The sequence below is a fragment of the Tinamus guttatus genome, unplaced genomic scaffold, assembly GCF_059628265.1.
Source record: "Tinamus guttatus ecotype Peru unplaced genomic scaffold, ASM5962826v1 Tinamus_guttatus_pri_ptg000459l, whole genome shotgun sequence".
Classification (NCBI taxonomy): Eukaryota; Metazoa; Chordata; class Aves; order Tinamiformes; family Tinamidae; genus Tinamus; species Tinamus guttatus.
Window position 1 is genome coordinate 10,515,251 of NW_028288993.1, and position 18,697 is coordinate 10,533,947.

The 18,697-nt window shown below is 38.0% G+C and overlaps 1 protein-coding gene across 1 annotated transcript in view; it reads right to left on the reverse strand.

The window, feature by feature from the left end:
- Window positions 1-942: 942 nt before the first annotated feature.
- IFT81 (intraflagellar transport 81) overlaps window positions 943-18,697 on the reverse strand; it is a 38,810-nt gene continuing 21,055 nt past the window's right edge. The window contains exons 11-18 of the mRNA XM_010213998.2: window positions 12,207-12,356; window positions 10,640-10,768; window positions 9,973-10,062; window positions 8,843-8,929; window positions 7,231-7,302; window positions 7,054-7,139; window positions 3,444-3,489; window positions 943-2,502 (exon numbers count right to left, since the gene is read on the reverse strand). Of these exons, the coding sequence (XP_010212300.2) occupies window positions 2,320-2,502; window positions 3,444-3,489; window positions 7,054-7,139; window positions 7,231-7,302; window positions 8,843-8,929; window positions 9,973-10,062; window positions 10,640-10,768; window positions 12,207-12,356 (843 nt within the window). The 3' untranslated portion in view covers window positions 943-2,319. The remainder of the gene's footprint in view (window positions 2,503-3,443; window positions 3,490-7,053; window positions 7,140-7,230; window positions 7,303-8,842; window positions 8,930-9,972; window positions 10,063-10,639; window positions 10,769-12,206; window positions 12,357-18,697) is intronic.

The window sequence follows — 18,697 nt, forward strand, 5'->3', positions numbered from 1 at the left end:
GTGCAGTACGAATGATGGAGTACTAAGATCAGAACAACAATCACGTCATCTTTGAGTAACTAGCAATAAATTGTTTTTACAAGCAAGAAAGACAAACTATTTTTAGGGTAACTCAACAGGAAAACAGAAAATGATTATACTCAATCTTACTCTACAACATTACTGAGAATTTCAAAAGCATCTCTTATTCCTGGACAGCAGGCTAATCCATGGAATAAATCTTTGCACATACAGCCTAGTCGAATGGGGATTTTAGGGTTTTGCTGAAAGTTTTGGCTTGACTGTATAAATCCTGCTCTTCTCACCCCTCCTGATGGCTTTGGACCACAGGTGATCCCTCTGCACTGAGTCTAAATGCCCATTTCTGGTGATGAGGCCACGCTCTCCCTCGGCACATGCAGATGACCGTGTTATTTTACTGTTGTTGACAAGTATTCAGTAAAACCATCCTGCAAAAGCCAGGTATGTAACTCCCATACACTTTTTCAGCTCAACGGCCACTGCAGCGTAATCGAACGGGGGAAGCTGCGGGCAGTGGTAACGCAACAGGCTTCCCCGCTCCATATACCCCGAGCCGAGCCCCTGTCCTACGCAACCGCCTTTCCGCCGCACTCACGGAAAATCTGCGTAGGGGAAAATTTGCTGCTTCTCCTTGTCCTGGGAAAGATTAGAACGCAGCTGTCCAGAAAGACCATCTTCAGCTGTCCCGCGGTGTGGGAGGGCTTACACGAGGATGCCCTGGGAATCCACGGAGCCAGGACCCACTCCTCAGGCATACGCTGGCATGTTGAACCCTCTGGGAGCATCTGAGAGAAATTCCATTGAATGACCCCGAGTTTTTTCAAAAGTCTTTCTCCTGTGGCCCAGCTAAGCGCTTGCCACTAATAATTTATCTTCTATTACTTCTCTTACCTCTGAACTGTAAAAAAAATACAGTCAAAATGTAGTCATCAGATTTTATTTTAGTTCTGTTAACAAGTATATATAAAGCAAAGACAAAAATGGAGTTTTGCAACTCCCAAATTTTCTCTTGATAAAGAGAACAGTGAAAGATCTCAGGTACCAGAGAAAACCAACTCATATTTCATGTTCAAATTACATTTTAAAGCACTATCAGTGAAGTCCATTCTACTTAAGGCAGGAAAACAGAAGGAAAAAAAATAGAAATTCAATTAGCCAAGGGAGTAAAGAAGAGCAGCAAGAATTTTGGCCTCCCAGACTTATCTCTCTGCTTCTGATCTTTGACTGTGGCTAAGAGGTGCTCATCAGGAATGATGAAGCGTGAGAGACAGTTTCAAGCCTCATCCGCATTCCTCTTCTCCTGGGTCAGCTTTGGGTCTCATGATGCAATTTTTAGGGCAAAGTGAAAGTTGCTGGTGGCTCCCAGGCCAAAGTGCGAGCACAGGGCAGCCTTGGGTATCTATCTGTTCTGCATACATGAAACAGGCAAGAATCACGCGGCCACATCTGCAGCCATCAGTGACCCTCCATCCCTGGGATGTCCCTCTTTGGGCAACTGCAGTCACTTTGGAATCACACTGACTAAACGGCACAAAATATCCTCCCTAAGGAAAGCCTTTAATGGATGACAGTTTATGCTTTCACATGGGTAACCAAGAGAAATCAGAAAAAGGTGAATGTGTAAGAAGAGCACATCTGTTAAAAACAACAAAAGATAATGGAAAAAGCTCAGAATCCAAGTAATTGTTCTCAGATCCTTCTCCTGACGCTGCACCACGGAGTGTCTCCTGCAAGCACAATCACTTTAATTGGACCGTGCAAGGAAAGTCTGACGAGGAGCGCGCAGGTCAGGGCTGTGCAGCTCCGGGCAAGAACGGCTCCATTCTTGCCAGTCACACTGGGTGAATAAAGACAATAGGGAAGGCGGCTGCCAAGCCAGGAGGTGCCACAACTATACAATATCCAGGCCCAGGCGTTGCAAAAATGTAACCTTAGTGATTCAGAATAAGGAGCTGGGCAATTACGTAAGTTTTCTGTGACCCTGCAAAAGGATTTCTTTCCCTTTGATCTCGCTGCACATGCATGCCATTCCCAGCCTCATAAAGCAAAGATTTACGACAAGGTTCACCCTAGTGCAGATCTCATAACAGATCTTCCGAACCGAGTTATGTTGTCACTTAAACAACAGAGGAAAAGCTTCGTACGGTGGTTAGTTTCACTCTGTTTATGGACTAAAACCAAATAACTTGCAAAAAATTTATACAGAAATAATGATAGCAACAATATTTAATCTAAGATTACCTTAAAGAAACCAACACACTGTTTTCCTGCTTTATGTTGGTATAAAGACAGAAGAATTCATAGCACAAGCCTATCTTTTCCTCCTTCCTGAATGACTTGACCAATGGCTGTTTGATTTTGTTGTTTTAGAAAACATTCACTCTTACATTCCATTAACTGCTCAAAATCCTGCCACATTTTAACTTGCTTCATATTTGGCCCGTGACTTTCTCGTACAACTTTCTGCTTCTCTCGTAATTTCTGTTAGAAAAAAAAAAAAAAAGATTTCTGGAACAATTTTACACCAGAAAAGTTTCTTACATAGGCAGCTAGGAATGGGAATAATTTTTATTTCCTACGGAAATGTTACTACCTTTGGTTTAAGCTATTAACACACTTTGCAAGTGATAAGTGCAATAGCATCTGTGTCTTACACATGTGTTTTGTGTGGATTGACAATTACTCCAATGTTTTAAAACTCTCTAAATAATAATCTCATCTATTTGGGAAGTTATGCTAAAAATGTGAGTTGACGGTCACACAGAGCTCTTACAGTGTCAGGTTACAACCTACAATGGATTCACATCATCATAATATAAAGACGAAATATTTTTTTATTATGTAACCCACTATTAATCATTAACAGTGGCTGCCCAAATGTGTAAAAAAATACTCATAGATCGACTCACCAAAAGGAAATTAATAAAAGAAAGATGTTTAGCGTGAATTAGTAAGGCTAACCTCCTCCCTCTGATTTGAGATTCATGCAAGATTAAAAAAGGACAACTGCTTTTGTTCAACACCGCCGCACTGATGATCCTCTGGCCTTTAATAACAGTGATAGGGCTGACAGTTTGCAGATTTATTGTCTTCAGCAGGTTGCTTTATATACAACTTAAAATTTGAGCTGGCGCTGTTTGTTATATCCATGTTTCACTGTCTTATCCAAATGGTTTACAGGGAATGTGCTGTCATGTTGAGCTGTTTGACTCTCCTTTACAAGCAGCTCATGCTACACTCTGTAGGAAATCAAGCCCTGAAGAGCTAGCATGATCTCTTTTCAGGGTATTAGTTACCAATGCCAGCAGTAATGGAATTTTCTTTGTGGACGGCAATATGCTTTTTATAAGAGTGACCACAGCATTCTGTAATAAATAATTGAACTGTACAATGCTTTTACAAGGTAAAAACGTCTTTCTTACCTTCCCAAGGTTTTCTTGCTCAAGGATCATTCGTGTATACTGTTCTCTAAAAGAAATAAATAACATCTTTTTATTATGATTTTAATTGTTTCTAAACAATTGGACAAAGTAATGATGCAAATCTAGAAAATTAAGAAAGGGAGGTTCCTAAATGGGTCAGTCAGAAGAGAAAGAATGGAAAAGCTTTTTTTGTTACAGGACAACACGGTGCTGGACATCAGGGATCAGATATCCTCGATTCGCTCAGTTGTGCAGTGAGCTGAAGTATTACTGCATGGAATATCTTACATTTTTCAAAGCAAGCATGATTACTGCTGCTACCAGATTGAAAGTGACAGCAAGACCATTTAGGCAAGACATATGTGATCCCTTTTTAATAATGCATTTATACTGATGATATTCTGAGGTTAACCAGTACCATGGATTGGTACAAATGTCAGAGTATACAAATCCACAGCCCCGATGGCTACGAAAGTAGCATTAGAATGAGTGGGAAAACACAAGAATGAAAGAGAGCAGCATTTCACTGCAGCTTTGACAAACCCAGTTACTGCATTGCAACCGTTCTGCATTCAGCACTTTAGAAATCCAGGCTTCACATTTGGGTGCCTAAATATAGACTTAGAAGCATAACTGTTGACATTCATTATTAAAAATCTTGGCTTTACACTTGTCTGCAACAAGTGGAGGGATTACCTTCTGACATATCTAAACTCAGTACGCGAAGCCTGCAATATAATATGCAAATCGTAACAACAAAACTGAGATATATTTCTACAGATATTTTTGCTGTAAATGTGACATCAAAAAAAATCTTCACTGATTCTCTTTTATGAAATCAAGCATTATATTTTGTGTGCAACAGGTAGACTTAGAGGCTGAGAGTTTGATTGTGAGCGAAAAACAGAACTTCTAGTATTTCTCCCACTTCTGCTGGCTCCTCCAGTAGAGCAGTGCAGGGGTGTCCTGCATTGGGCTATCATGGAAATCTTGGAGAATCTTGGAACTTTCCTGTCAGCCAGAGCAGAGCAGTCGTCAGGCTGCTCCAAGTGTGGTGCAGGTGCAGCGGATCCCTAGCACCCTCACCAAGCCCGAGAGCTGCAAAGCCACCACCCTGTGTCTTTGCATTTCCTCCGGCAATGTTCACAAACATTTGGCCTCAAGAACTCTTTTTTTTTCCCTGAGTACAGTTTTCACAATAAACATCAGAAATTAGATATCTTTCTTGGTAAGGTTTTCTTTACTATTTATGACTGGAATGAACGCAACTTAATAACTTTTTTTTAAAAAAAAAAAAGGAAAGGAGAACACTTTCTGTTTTTAGAGAACAAAATTAACTTTTCACATTCCTAAGAAATGACTGCACGGAACAGAAAGTTTATGTTCAATAAAGAGGGTCAGAATTCAGACATTTTTTGTTCAATACGTTACTAGGAAAGTGCTGTTCTATTTATGGCTCATTTTGGCTCCGTTTACATTCCAATGCCTGCTGAAAATTACATACACATTCTAAAAGGATGTCTAGAAATACATTTTATCTCCTCATTTCACGTTGTGTAAAGCTCTGGATGTTGAACTTCGTTGTAATTCATTTAAATATGACTGTTCTGTGAGAGAAGGCCAAAATGTGCATGGTCATAGAGAGAGAATTTGGTTGTCTGTCTCTGTGCTCACAGATAGGAAGTGAGGCAGGGACCAAGGAGAAAGCGGGAATGCTCCATTCACATTCTCCTCCTCAGACCTGGAATTCCACAGCTGGACTCGCACTTTAATTCCAGCATTTGCCTTTGATATCTTGCCTGGGCCTTCACAAGTACTTGAGCTGTGGAAATTTTTGCTTAGCATCTGTGTATAAACTCAACCCTCCCCTTCCCTGCAAGGCCATAAAAGGTTGGTGCCTGCTGGGTGACCCGCATCTCCTCTGGGCTGCTTGGCGGAGCGCTGCTGCATTTCATACTAGTGAACATTCACATCATCAATATGATTTTTCTCAACATTTTTTCCGCTTTTCTTTCTACCCTTCTGCTTCCTTTCTGCTTCATTTTTAGATAAATCTTCTATATCCTTCAGCCTTCCATTATTTTGTGAGATGGAGAAAGAAGCTTCTTATTCTCCAGTCAAAAGCGGTCAATCCTAATGGTGTTTTTTTACTCCTCGGTGAGAGAAGAAATTGCCTCAGGTGGTACTGAATGACACTTGACTATGTTTGCTACCAACCTACTGTTGCTTCCATAGTCACCACTGCTGCAACAAAAAGATATTGCCAAAGGCAGAGAGTCTAAAAGGATGGGTATCCTGGGAAATGAATTTTCTTCCATTTCCTTTGAGAAGTGATAGACAACTACTGGCTCTCTTTTTTTCTGATGTTACTTCAGCAGCTAGATGGTCTGAAGTTTTAAAATGAAATGTAGACAGCTTATTATTTCACTAATTAAGCAGTTCTGTCTTTGCTTTGCCACTCAATCACATTTTAAAATTGGGTTTTATGAAGGGGACAGTTTTGTGAAGCATTTTGGCAACTTGCACAGAAGACTGTACATGAACCATAGCTGTGACGTGACAGATTATAAAGATCTCAAGCAACAGCCTGTCATGTCTCTGAAATATAAACACAGAAATCTAAGAGGCTTGACATCCAAGACCTATATTGCTATGGCTTTTTACAGTCCCAGCAATACAGCAAACTGTAGGAATGCTCATGGATGCAGCCTGTAGTGAGGTGGTGAGGTACAAGACAAAGCTGATGCCCTGTCAGCACTGATTTAAAAATGGTTCACTCTGTGGAGAATAAACAAAATTAAATCAAACTAAAAAAAAATGCCCTTCTCAGAAACTATTTCAATCTTTGACAGAACTGTATTATTTAAAATGGAAAATTTAAAATGGAAAATATGTTCACCAGATCATAACCTTTTAGGCTTCCCTTCCTACCATTATAAAGATATGAGGTCCTTAAAAAAAAAAATCACAGGCTGAAGCAAGTGACCTTATTAAATCGAGCCTATTAAACTATGTGTAAAGTTGAGGGTTAGTGGGAAGGTGCAGGATAGTGTTCATTCTATGTCCAGTAAGAAAAGCAAAGCAAAATCAATTTAGGATAAGAATATGCAGTCCTCTATTCCTGCACCACCAATGTGATAGCTATTATACCTAAAAGAACACTGCAAGATTTGCAAATAAAATGCCCCAAATCTGGGGACAGCATATGGTTGTTCCCCTGAGAGGTGTAGACCTCCTCCTGCTGCATGCTGAAGTCTTGGGGACACCTGGCTCTGTCACCACGTGGGGCAGAGCCACGTTTCTGGCAGGGCCCAGCAGCAGCACGGCTGCACTGAGCCCGTGCCAACAGGGGCTGCAAGTTAACAGCCACTATCGGGGGCGCATAATCTCCAGCAGGAAGGGAAAATCTTTTGGTATGTCTGAGAGAACTCTTAGATTTACAGCAGTACATGCCGGGATTCAAGATGCTTATTTTTAGATTATTATAGTGTTTCTAAATATATCAGGTGAACTCCTTCAGTTCAAATGCCAGTGAGAAAATTCTTAACTTCAGTCTCAGTTTATGAAAATCCTTTGAGTTCACACAAATGAAACGTGCTAATATATTTACCGAATTGCTTTTCGTCTCTCCTGTGGATCTGGGGAAACGTATGTTTTCATTTCTTCTTTAGCACGCTGTAGCTGTACTTCTATATTCTGTAAAGAAATACAGAAATGTTTTAGAAACATGTTCTACAACTCCTATTTGATTTCACCAAAACCAATTTGGTTTCTTTTTTGATCTTACCCTCTTCATGCAGTTAATGTATCGGTAGTTGCTTTCCTCCTGAATACACTCCTCAAGAAGTCCTTTCACTTCCTGCAGTAGAGTGATAATATGTTAACGGACATCGTAACCGAAGGTGTACAGTAGACACCTTTAGTTACGATTAAACCATCAGAGTCCACAGCAACAACAAGCATAATTCTGAACTAATCACTTCTTAAATGTTCATACACTTTGGGCTTTACAGTAGGCTCTTTCAAAGTAATAACTGAAAAGGATGTTCAATTTTAATTTGCAGTTTGATTGTTAATAGGCATTTACTAATATGATGTTAACTTCTAACAGACATTTCACAAATGCTGATCAATGACTCTCGTTTCTAAGCACATCTTAAGATGCTAAATACAACTGTGAATAAGCATTTCCTGGAACACATCTGTGAAATGTGTGGATTAGTGTTTCCCTTCAGGTTTTCCCATTCTAAAAGGTTTATACCAAGACAAGTGATAATCCAAATGGAATTTAAATACTCCAGGTATTTGAAGTTGTCAACTTCAAAGCTGTGTCACCATGTGACCTTCAGACCAACAGCTAAAAAAAATGAATTCTGTGGTTGCTGACGGTCAAGTGCAGCTTACTCTGTGGACTCACTAGTCATGATGGGTTAGAATGTGATTAAGTTTTGTCTAGTAAGGAAAAAGCCTCGAGTAGCTATTGCAGAGTAGTTCTTATGGACGGTTCACTTAATACTACCTTTCTCTGTGGATTCCTTTCTCTGTGGATTCTTTTATCTCACATGGCCATACAAAGAACTTTTATTGCAGAGAACAAATAGTTGTATATCCGCCTGCACTTTAAATGTATACCCTTTTTATTTTGAAATATACTGTGTATGTGTCCAAGTCCTTGAAAATCAAGTCCAGTCAAAATTCACAGAAAGTTATCTACACAACCAAAGCAAATTCATACAAATATACTAGTAGTAATGTCTGTACCCACATTAGAGGATTGCACTGGCTTAGGCACATCCCTTCCCAAAAGCAATACCTAAATCACACATAGGTAAGCCTCACATGTTTGCATTTTTTAAAAAACTACTGCATTTTTGTTGATAATGTTCAAGAATGCAAGACAGTCATATTGAATGAAGCATCTTTGCCATCAATTAGTGTATTAGGTATTGGTTAAATTGGAGTTGTTAATTTAATAACTCTTAATAAATTTTCTTGTCTTGATATGTTAATGTTAATGTCCTTAACAAATGTTAATGTCCTTAACATTTTATTGTCAAATCGTTTCCTAGCAGATCCTATGCAGGTCAGCAAGGTTTCTTGCAGATGTATCATCTTTCACAATATTCTCACTAAGCAAAGCCAGACTCCCTAGGACGCACTGTATGCACCACCGTGTTTGCCTGTTGCTATTGAAACACAAGACACATGGGACTGCAGCAAGTGTAAAGCAGCTTTAGGCACATTCATTTGCATAGTTATGGATCACCACAGACGCATTTGCACCTGAAGTGAATTTGGACTTCCCCATATCCAGAAGGAAGGCAAAAAAGAGACTATACCATAACAAATAACTTGTTGCAGAGTTTTTATTAGCTTACGTGAGCAGGTCGCCACTTTACCTGTTCCAGTGTAGAGCGATTGCTCTCTAACCCCGCTGCACAACTGTCGTACTGGACTTTTTTTTCATCACATTCTTGAGTTAATTCCTTATGTGAAAAGGGCAAAGGGATACGTAAATGAAATCTTCAATTGACTGGCATGTGACATCCAGGCAGAGCGTGTTCCTGTCAGTCTCGCGCGTCAGCCTCAGCTCCTGGCACACTCACAAGCACTTGCATAAACCAAGCAGGCACACGGCTATTATTACGCATTGGGAAGCCACTAGCCTCTGCTTGCAGCTCTACACACCAACCATAACATATATCCATTTTATAGTCACATCCAGAGTAGTGCTTGCAGGAAGAAAGGAAAGGTAATTATAAAATTAGAGATTAAGAAAGGATTATTATACTTGCCACCTATGAAAAGCAAACTTTCTAGTTGTACACAAAAAACAGTTTAGCTGGATTTCATTTTTTGACACTTTAAATTGAACCAGTAAAAATAAGTTTTCCGGAAATGCAGTTGAAGGATAAATGAACAACACTTTTTACTACTGTGAGGATGAGCCAATTTACAGAAGCTGAGGGCCTGAATGATTTTTTTTCAGATCTGTATAAAATCTTGAAAGCAAATAGATAAATCAGTCTTTCCTACAACACTGATAAAGGAGGCAGACCATTGTGTTCAGCTACTTGGATGAGATGTTGCTTGTGATCCACTTTAAAAAGAGAGCTTTAGCTCAGATGATTAGTGTTGAGCACTAATAGCACTAGCCAGCACCTAACAGCACTAATAGCGCTAGTCAGCACCTATCAGCCATTTGGAATCTAACTTTGCTACATTTTTGAACCACGATTTTAAAAATTTTCTCCCGGAACAGCAACTTTTAAAAATTTACAGTAAAGGGCAAAATATTCAGCATGATTTTGTGCCTGTACTGTCAGCTTTTAATAATTCCAGGCTCCTGTATGTTGCCTACTGCATATCACATTTGACTTTTTTTGCTATTTCCAGCTTCCTTTGGAGTTGATTATGTCCTTGTAAAACACCAGAGAAAAACAGACAAGTATTTCCTAAAGTTTGTCCTACTGCCTACAACTTCCTTAAGAAGCTCTGTTCAAAGTATTCCTAAAGTGTTTCTACCAACCTGGCACTTCTGACGCAACTGTCGCAGTTCTTTGATAACAGGAGCTAGACTGGACTTCTTATCTGCCACCATAGCATTCAGTTTTTTTACCTGGTACAGGGACAAATCATAGACATTAATAATATGATATTAATAGTAGATTTATATTATTAGGAATGTGAAAAGAGAAGAAAGTCAAAATATGAAGAGAAGAAAAGATGTTATGAAAGAAGATGTATATATGATATATACGAAAGTTCAGGGCTAATAAGGGAAGGAGCCCATATTGTAGTGGTGTCATCACCAAAAAATAGGCAACTACCGCTCCCATAGCTCGAACTGAGAACTTCACACAGGAGCCCAGCAGACAGCCCGTGCGTTAGACACCTGAGCAGCTTAGTAAGTTGCTTTAAAAACACCCTAGAAAAGGACTATGAAAGATTTTAAACATTCCTCTCTTTCAACTACTGTGCAAGAACAAACGTCAAGACACCTACTAAATCACAAACAAATCAAAAACGAGGAAAAACAGCAAGATTTGATATCCCTGACATTTCTGAAGGGAGGAATAAAGTAGATTTTTTTTTTCATAAAAACAAAAGAAATATACATTTTGGTAAGCTTTTTCCAGATTGCCTTTGTAGAGACCTTCAAATTTCAAAAATAAAAGAATTATGAAAAAGATCACCATTTCAGACATGTTATCTAGTGTTCGGCCTTTCATTTCATCCATTTCACTTTTTACTGCAGATACTCTTTCCAGCTCCTCCTGGGTGTTGCTATATCCACTAATACCTTTCTTTTCTTCCATAGCTTGCTGCAGATAAGAAAAAAAAGCAAAATGTAAGTTCATTACTACAGTAATGGAAAGGTAAGTACTGTGATCAACTGATTTTAAAAGTCATGAATAATCTAGCTGCCACATCAACTAAATCCTTTATCTGGCTCTTCTATCATAGGATAGGAACAATGCTGTGTAATACCACGATTTGGACATATGATGCCCAATGAAATTAATGGAAAGTTTCTACCAAATAAACCAGGTTTTGGGTCAGGTTCTGAATAAGTTAAACTTGTAAAGGGCAGGTGCTCAATCTGAAGATGTAATGTCTAATCATTTTATAAACAACTGCCAAGCTAAACTAAAACAAAACAAAACAAAACAAAACAAAACACTATATTCATTATAGTAATACTAAAGCCTCCTTACCTAACATTAGCAAAACTTTACATTTAGTTGTAAATGTACAGTTTAGCAATCCTTGCTCATTGAGTATGCAAAGGGAGTATTTGTGTAAACTGAAAGCTGAGTGTTGAGTTAAACATCCACAATTTGCTAAAAAGGAAAACATTCCTTCTTCAGAGAGATATATATCTATGAACTCCATGTCCATCATCCTCAAAATACGCTTTACAAGCATATGTTTAAGAAAATGTTTTGTCTCATAATAGCTACTGCTACTATGATGGCACTATTTTGTAGACTTTGATAGCAGTATAGAGTTTGATAAGGCACTATGCCCAGGGCAAAAAAATATATACATTTCCAGCTTTGCAAAAAAAGTGCATGCTATTTTTCTGGTGGTAAGAACTTTTTGAAATTAAAGCTTGGTAGTTTTACTATAAAATAGTAAAATCATTTAGAAAAGTCAGACTTGCACAGTTATTTCTTGCACAGCTATTACTTGCACAGGAATAAACCAGTGACCACATGTATCTACTTCAAAGAGAAACTTCTAGGGCTTTTCCTCTGCTGTGATTTTATTGTGTGACGACCAGTATACATTGGTTATATGTAAACAACAATTTCTAAAGTGAAAACACACATCCACAGACATCCAGATTCTTTTTAGCTGAGTAAAAATCAGGAGGAAAAGTCCAGACCCTTTACTGCTTAGGTTCTTGGTACCCAGGCAGCAGTTCTGGTTATATTTTAAATCAGACAATGAATGCCATTGACTTCAGGAAGCAGGATCAAACCTCTCATTAAAAAAATAAATAAATAAAAATAAAATAAAATAGGAGAACCTATTTGACAGCCTGTAGGAAACAACGACTGCACAGGAAAAACAGCAGCTTGACATAGCCAATAGACAAAAACATTTTTTTTTTAACTCCAGTCTTTTACCAATGAGGCAGGAAAGCTGAGGATGAAACACCTTAGAAAATACCCGAATAACATCCACCTCATCACCCAGCTGCTTATCAGGAGAGCAGGGGTGATGAGCTGCCGGAGTGGTACATGTTTGTATTACCAACTGCTGCTGAAGAGCCTCATGGCGCTGTTTGAGCAGCTCTTCTGTCCTCTGGAGGATACCATACTCAGCTGTAATTTCTGCCAGTTCTAGCCGCTTCTTTTTATAATACGTATTTTTGCTCCGGAGCTTATTAACATAGTGCTTGAACTGAAATGAGAAAGAAATACCTGTCATTTAAGTTAAGAGAAAAAAGTGGTCTTACCACAGACTGTTGCTATAAACAATGTAATTACCCTATTTGGACTATGAACTAAAGACTAAGTGCTTAGAACAGAGGATGGAATTCAGTATTCCCAGAGTCTATTTATCTTCAGTTCTGCATGTGCTCACTGTTTGAGATCAAAAGCACCAGCTCCATTGCTCTGTGTCTCAGCTCACCCATTTGTAATAGGGAGATGATTCAATTCCACTCACTCACCCCCATTTGACAGTTGCAAATGTAATTAGTGTTTGTAAAATGGTCCGAGAATCATGGATAATAAAAAAGTTAATGTAACAGTAATTTGCACTTGCAGCAGAACAGGAGATCAGCTGTGCCAGCCCCCAAGAGCCCTGCAGACCAAGAAACTTGATAAGAAGGTGCTAAAAAACTATCAGAAGAGAACATGGGAAAAGATTATTGTTTTTTAACGCTGATTCTCCATAGTTAAAGTTTATTGTTCTCCTTCAGTGTTTCTTGCAGACCTGAATGGCATTACTGGCTGATTTTTTTAACAGGAAAATAAAATTAGAATCCTTGTATAGAAATGGAGAGCTGCCATAAGTAAATTTTGCATAAAATCTAAGGTAATGGAGAACTTACATTTTTATTAAAAACTAAGCAAAATAATTCACAGCCTGAAAGATCAACACCCTTTGCTAATTTACATCTGAAATCCTTGTGTGCACAATTTGAAAGACATCTGAAATACCAGGTGTTGAAACACACAACTAATAATTTATTTTGCCTTGTTTTTTTTTTCCATCTGCCAGACAGGCTTGGTTCTTCTGATATTTAACATGAGAGATGAGAGGCAATTGCCAGTCACAGCTACAAAGTGTATTCAGATGCAGGAGACAGAAAACAAATAAAATGTATTAGAGTCAATAGTGCAGGAACAGGCTTTGGAATGTTTCTCAGCTGAGGAGGGGAGCAGCATGTGCAGCAGGAGCCTAGAAGAAATTGAAAGCTCCGACATGACAGAAACCTACATTTTGAAATTTACATGAATTTTCCTTTTCTATAAAACTATGCGTCTCCCTTCTGAAGAATAAATCCCCAAATCCTGTGCGACCAGAGCTGAAGAACCCCCAGAGTAACTGTATGTTCTATAAAAAGTGTCCTGGGCAAAATGCCCAAAATGAAATCAACCCTGTTCATCTGCCATCCTGTGCAATATCTAGGCCAAAGCTGCTTCTCTCTTGCTATGCTCCAGAACTATTTTTAAAGCCAAAAGCTATAAACGTTTTTGGTGAAAGAACAAACCCACAAATTACTCAATGTGCTCTATGCAGATTGGACTATGTGTGGCTTTGGAATACCGTTGACATTGTGTGTATTACCTAGGACAAGGAGAGACAAGGTCGCCTAAGACACAGCACTGCACAGCCAGGCAGCATTAGTGTCACCCTCTGTTACATTATTGGCACATTGAATATATTAATACCAGAATGAATTAGCAAATGTTCACGTGAATGTTATAGCAAATTCAACTGCCTTCTCTTAGTTAAACTTTTTTTTTTGTTTTCCTTAGACAATTCCAAGTTTTCTGTGATTTTTCAAGAGACTATAAAAGTATAAATACATTCTCTCCAACTAACTGAAGATAATTTAAGGAAAGCATAGTTTGCTGTCTCGATGGACTTAGTCCAAGGATATTTCACTAGACTGGTGGAATATACTAAAAGAATGATGTAAGGGAAGAAATTTAGTTCATATGTGAGCACATACAGCTATCAAACTAAGTGATTTTCTGTCAGTTTATCCCAGGATAGAAAGTAAACTATTATTCTCCTCACTTCCACAGCTCCTTCAAAGATTTTGAAAATAGCTTGAGTGGGAGGTAGAGTATTTGCATATTCAATATTCAAAGTATAATGGAACTTACAATGGAAATCAAAGGATCTTGTTGATTAAAAGGACTTATTCTACCAATGCTCTATTATTAGCTGATTAAGGTAGGACTCTACAATAAAAATCCCATCCCAAACTATACAACAAGCTGCTTACACTGACGAGTAAAGCCTATGCATTTTTGGAGATACACATCTATCTTTGATTGTAACCTCTGTGTTTTTTTAAAAAAAGCAAAAAAAAAAAGTTTTCATGTAATTTATATTGCAGGAAACAAGATAAAACAGGAAATCAACAACTGTAGCAAAATAGGAATCAACAGTTTGGCAAAATTCTCAGAAGATTTTATCTACTCCAAATGCATGCAATGCACTGATTAGCCCCACAAAATCTCACCAAATGAAGCCTTTTTTAGATCAAGGACCAAATTAAGAGCTGGAGTTATTAGATTTAACTCCACTTAAATCAGCAGCTTGGAAGTATCTTATGGTTTATTATTTTTATTAATAACCTTTTATTAAAGGTGAGAATCCGTAACTATCCCAAAATTATAAATAAGCTTGGCAAAAAAGGCTTTCATTTGTGCAAGCATTACCTCAGAAGCTTTAAACAGCCCCTCTTCCCTCTGAGATGCAGATGAAAAAATCATGCCCTTAAAATAGTATAAAATATGGTATTTTACTGCAGCAAAAGGACTTTTAAATAATATAATTCAAAAAAAAAAAAGAATAACTTTGTCTAGCCATATCAAATTCAAGTTAATGACCCCAGGGAAATCCATTTTTGACCCACAGCATTTTCCCATAGCCGAGGTCAACTTCTCCCTGCGCAGAACCTCAGCAGGCTTCAACCTACAGAATTCCCATGGATCTGGCAACACCCAAATAAAGTACCATTCAAGGCTATGTCCACTAGTAGCTTTTCTTTCTCAAGCAACTTGACACAAATAGTTATTTAAGCTTCAAAGATTAAATGGCTGGACAAGAACCAAATGCTGGCACTGAGTTAGTGGTCAAAGGAAACAGGCATTTTGCTTCATGTTTGTTAGCCTAGTCAGAGCCTCCTGAGATATAAAATCTATCCGTATGAGAGCAAAGAAATATTATGCTTTTCCACTTGACTATTTTTATGGTGACTATAATATAAAAAGCTTGAAAGAGGTTATAAAATAGCATAAACGAAACCATATACTGTTATATATTGTCCTGAAGCATGCAGGTATCAAGCAGCCCTGGGGAATTTCCTGCATTATATTCCATCTTTTATTAAAAACCCACCAATGCTGTTACTTTATGCTTTTCCATTTATTACAGCCTGCAAGCTATTGATATCAACAGATTAAGTCCTACAACATTTTTTTTTTGAGGTAAGTACTATTATAATTGTAAATGACAAAACGGAATCAAAGCTATTGAAATGGCAGCTGAGAGCCTCAAGGAGGGCCCGTCCGTGCGTTACCCACACGCCGCGGTGCTGAGCGGGGATCAAAGCCCAGCTCCTCCAACGCGCAGCCCTGCGCTTTCCACTACAAACTCACAGTTTCTTTCCCTTTAAATTAACATTTGCCTCGTGAAAGTTTCACGAGACTCTTATTCCAAGATTATCATAAACTTGTTTTCAGAAAAGAACAAATCCCACATTAATCCCTCGAGTCAATCTTTAAAAATAGTGTTTTGAGGATTACTGTATTAATTTGTAATTTTATAGTAATCAAAATATTATTCTTATGAAAGCCCTAAGAAAATAAGACATATTTTAAAAAATTCTTTCTAAAGTGCAACATCTGAAGAAGCTTCCAAATAAATAGTTTTGTCAATAAAATTATTTACATAATCAGGATAATTACATTAAGTATTAGGTAGCTCTATTTCTTTGGAGGATTAAGGAGCAGATGCTTAATTTTCTATCTAGACCAATTAATATATATATACACTGTTCAAAGTATTAAAATTCAGTTCAGATAAGTTCGCAATCATGACAGGTTTTCAGTAATCTTTTCTAAGACACTCTAGATTTAAGCTAGTACAGCCGCTGTTGGATAAGATTAATGACTCATATACAGAAGGACACCTCTTTAAAAGATAAGACCAGTATTATCTCAGTCTGTTGAAATTAAAGTATGCTACAGTCTGCTCAATAGAAAGATTAATCAGGAAAATTATTCATTAGCTGTGAGTAGGGTTTCTCTTCTAGGCATGCTTGCTTCTGGGCAGAATAGAAATACTGAAGCAGCCATTACTAATAATTTGGACCAATCAAAATATTTTTGATGAAAAACAATTTTCAAGTAATCACTGAAAATGCATAGATCAATAAAACTAATGATTTATTCATGCCAGTGGGGGCTGAAAGAGCATTCAGTTCTGTGAAGCTATATTTTATGTCTGAATCATTGCATATATTTGGCCTTAGTGATGCTTAACTTCTTGCAGTAAAAAGCTTCTGGCTTCTGTAAGAATCCTGTAGATTTGCCTTCTTTGTTCTCACACTCAACTGTAATTCACTCCTCTGTTTTCTTGCTTGGGGAGTTTGTGGCAGAAAGGAATACAGTTGTTTCCAGGCTCTTAATGAAAAGAGGAGGGTAGCACACTGATGTGATAATATCCTGAGTCCTGGCTTAAACCATTCAATTGAATTGTCAGTTCTTCAATAATTACTCTTAAAAAAAACCCATCTCTTTAGTCTCTGTTTAGTCTCTGTTTCCTGGTGAAATCAGATTCATTTGACAGTTTCAGAGGAAAAGAGACAAGAAAATCTACGGCACAAGACTCTTGCTTTCTGCTTTCAAAGTGTATCAATCTGTATACTTTTCATATTGCTTTATGTATGGATAAGCATTTATATGAAAAGAAATCAACTAAGTCCTTATGTAAGCTAATATGCGGACCCCTTATCTGTTAACAAATTTATTATTTTTTTGCAGTCTCAAAAAACCCACATTCATTTTAATTACTGTTGGTACGCACAGTTATGACACTATTCTACTCTGATACCCTGGGAAAGTAAAAGGCTCTTGGGGCCTTACACTGAACTCTGAAAAGTACAATGTGCTGTGTAAAAAGCTAAAAATACCACAGCTTTACCCAGGATCACTTGTAATTGAACCATCTAGCCTTCTAAGTGTCAACACTTGATGCCCCAATTTTCAGGATCTGACAGCTGCAGGTAGGAGCTTGCCAACTTTGCCCCGTGTTCATTGCACTTTTGTTTGAAGTACTTAAAAAGGTTTCATAATCCTCGAAGCAGACAATATATTCTTACATTTTTTTGTTTGGTGTCCAACGAGCTGGTTACTCCCTGCTCTAAATTCTGTCTAGTTGAACAACCTCTTGAACCAAGCGGAATGCTGTAACATTCCTGTTTATGACTAGGGAAGAAAGCAAAACACTAACACCTAAAAACATAAGCCAGGATTGACCTTCTGGTGAAAGAAGTGCTAAGAAGGCCTCAACTGGAGATCCCAATACTGGTATGGGAGCACAAGCTAGGTAGGAAGGCATTAATTCTTTGATTGCCAGGTCTTGTGAGTGCCATGATGTAAAAGGTAGAACAGGGCTAGGGAGAGAAGATGAGAAATGCTGAGAGAGAAGATAAATAAGTCTGATTTAACTGTAGAATTTAGATAGGTTAAAGGCGGCATTTTCTTCAATGTTGGCTCAAAGTTGGAGTATCAGGGCAGTGACCCAGAAAATACAAATTTAAAAGCACATCATCTTAGAAACAAATTTAGACAGAACGGTGGTCTAGGTGAGTGATGAAGTGAGGCTTTCCTGGTAAAAGATAACTTGCTCACTTCACTTTTGCTTCACCACCTCTTCCCCACAGACTCATTTGTCTCATTGCTTAGTCCTGTCTTCTTATAATTTAGGCTATGAAGTAGGATTGTTTCTGTAATGTGTGTCACTGTTGTAATTTAGGAAGATAAATAAATTATGGCACTGAGCTCCTGTGCAGTATTTTTGTCAGCAGAGCTTAAGACTTCTACAAAAAAGTTAAACATCATAATCTCAGGAAACTGAGCCCTCTGAAAATGAAGTGAGCAAATCCAAAGCCTTTGCTACAATTTTAGCCACAAGAAACACTTTACACTGTCGCCTGTGAGCACTACTACAATATAATTAATAAACAAAGGAAGAACATCAGTTTTTTTAGTATTGTCTCCTTTGGGACAATCTACAGATAGTATTTTACCAAACAGAAAATACTTTTTGAAAAAAAGCATCTTATTTTAAGTAGATGGTTTTGCTCAGAGTGCTCAGCCATTTAGTCTCCGGTCTTCAAAATAAAGACCTTAAAAGATTTTAAAAGTCAAAGGCAGAATGTATTTCAATAAAAGGAAGCTGGGTTATGTTCAGAACAGGTCTCTTCTTCCTTTATTTCTAGCTTGAGCCACTTCCCCGAATAAAGATGAATTTTTCATTATCAAGCCTCTAGG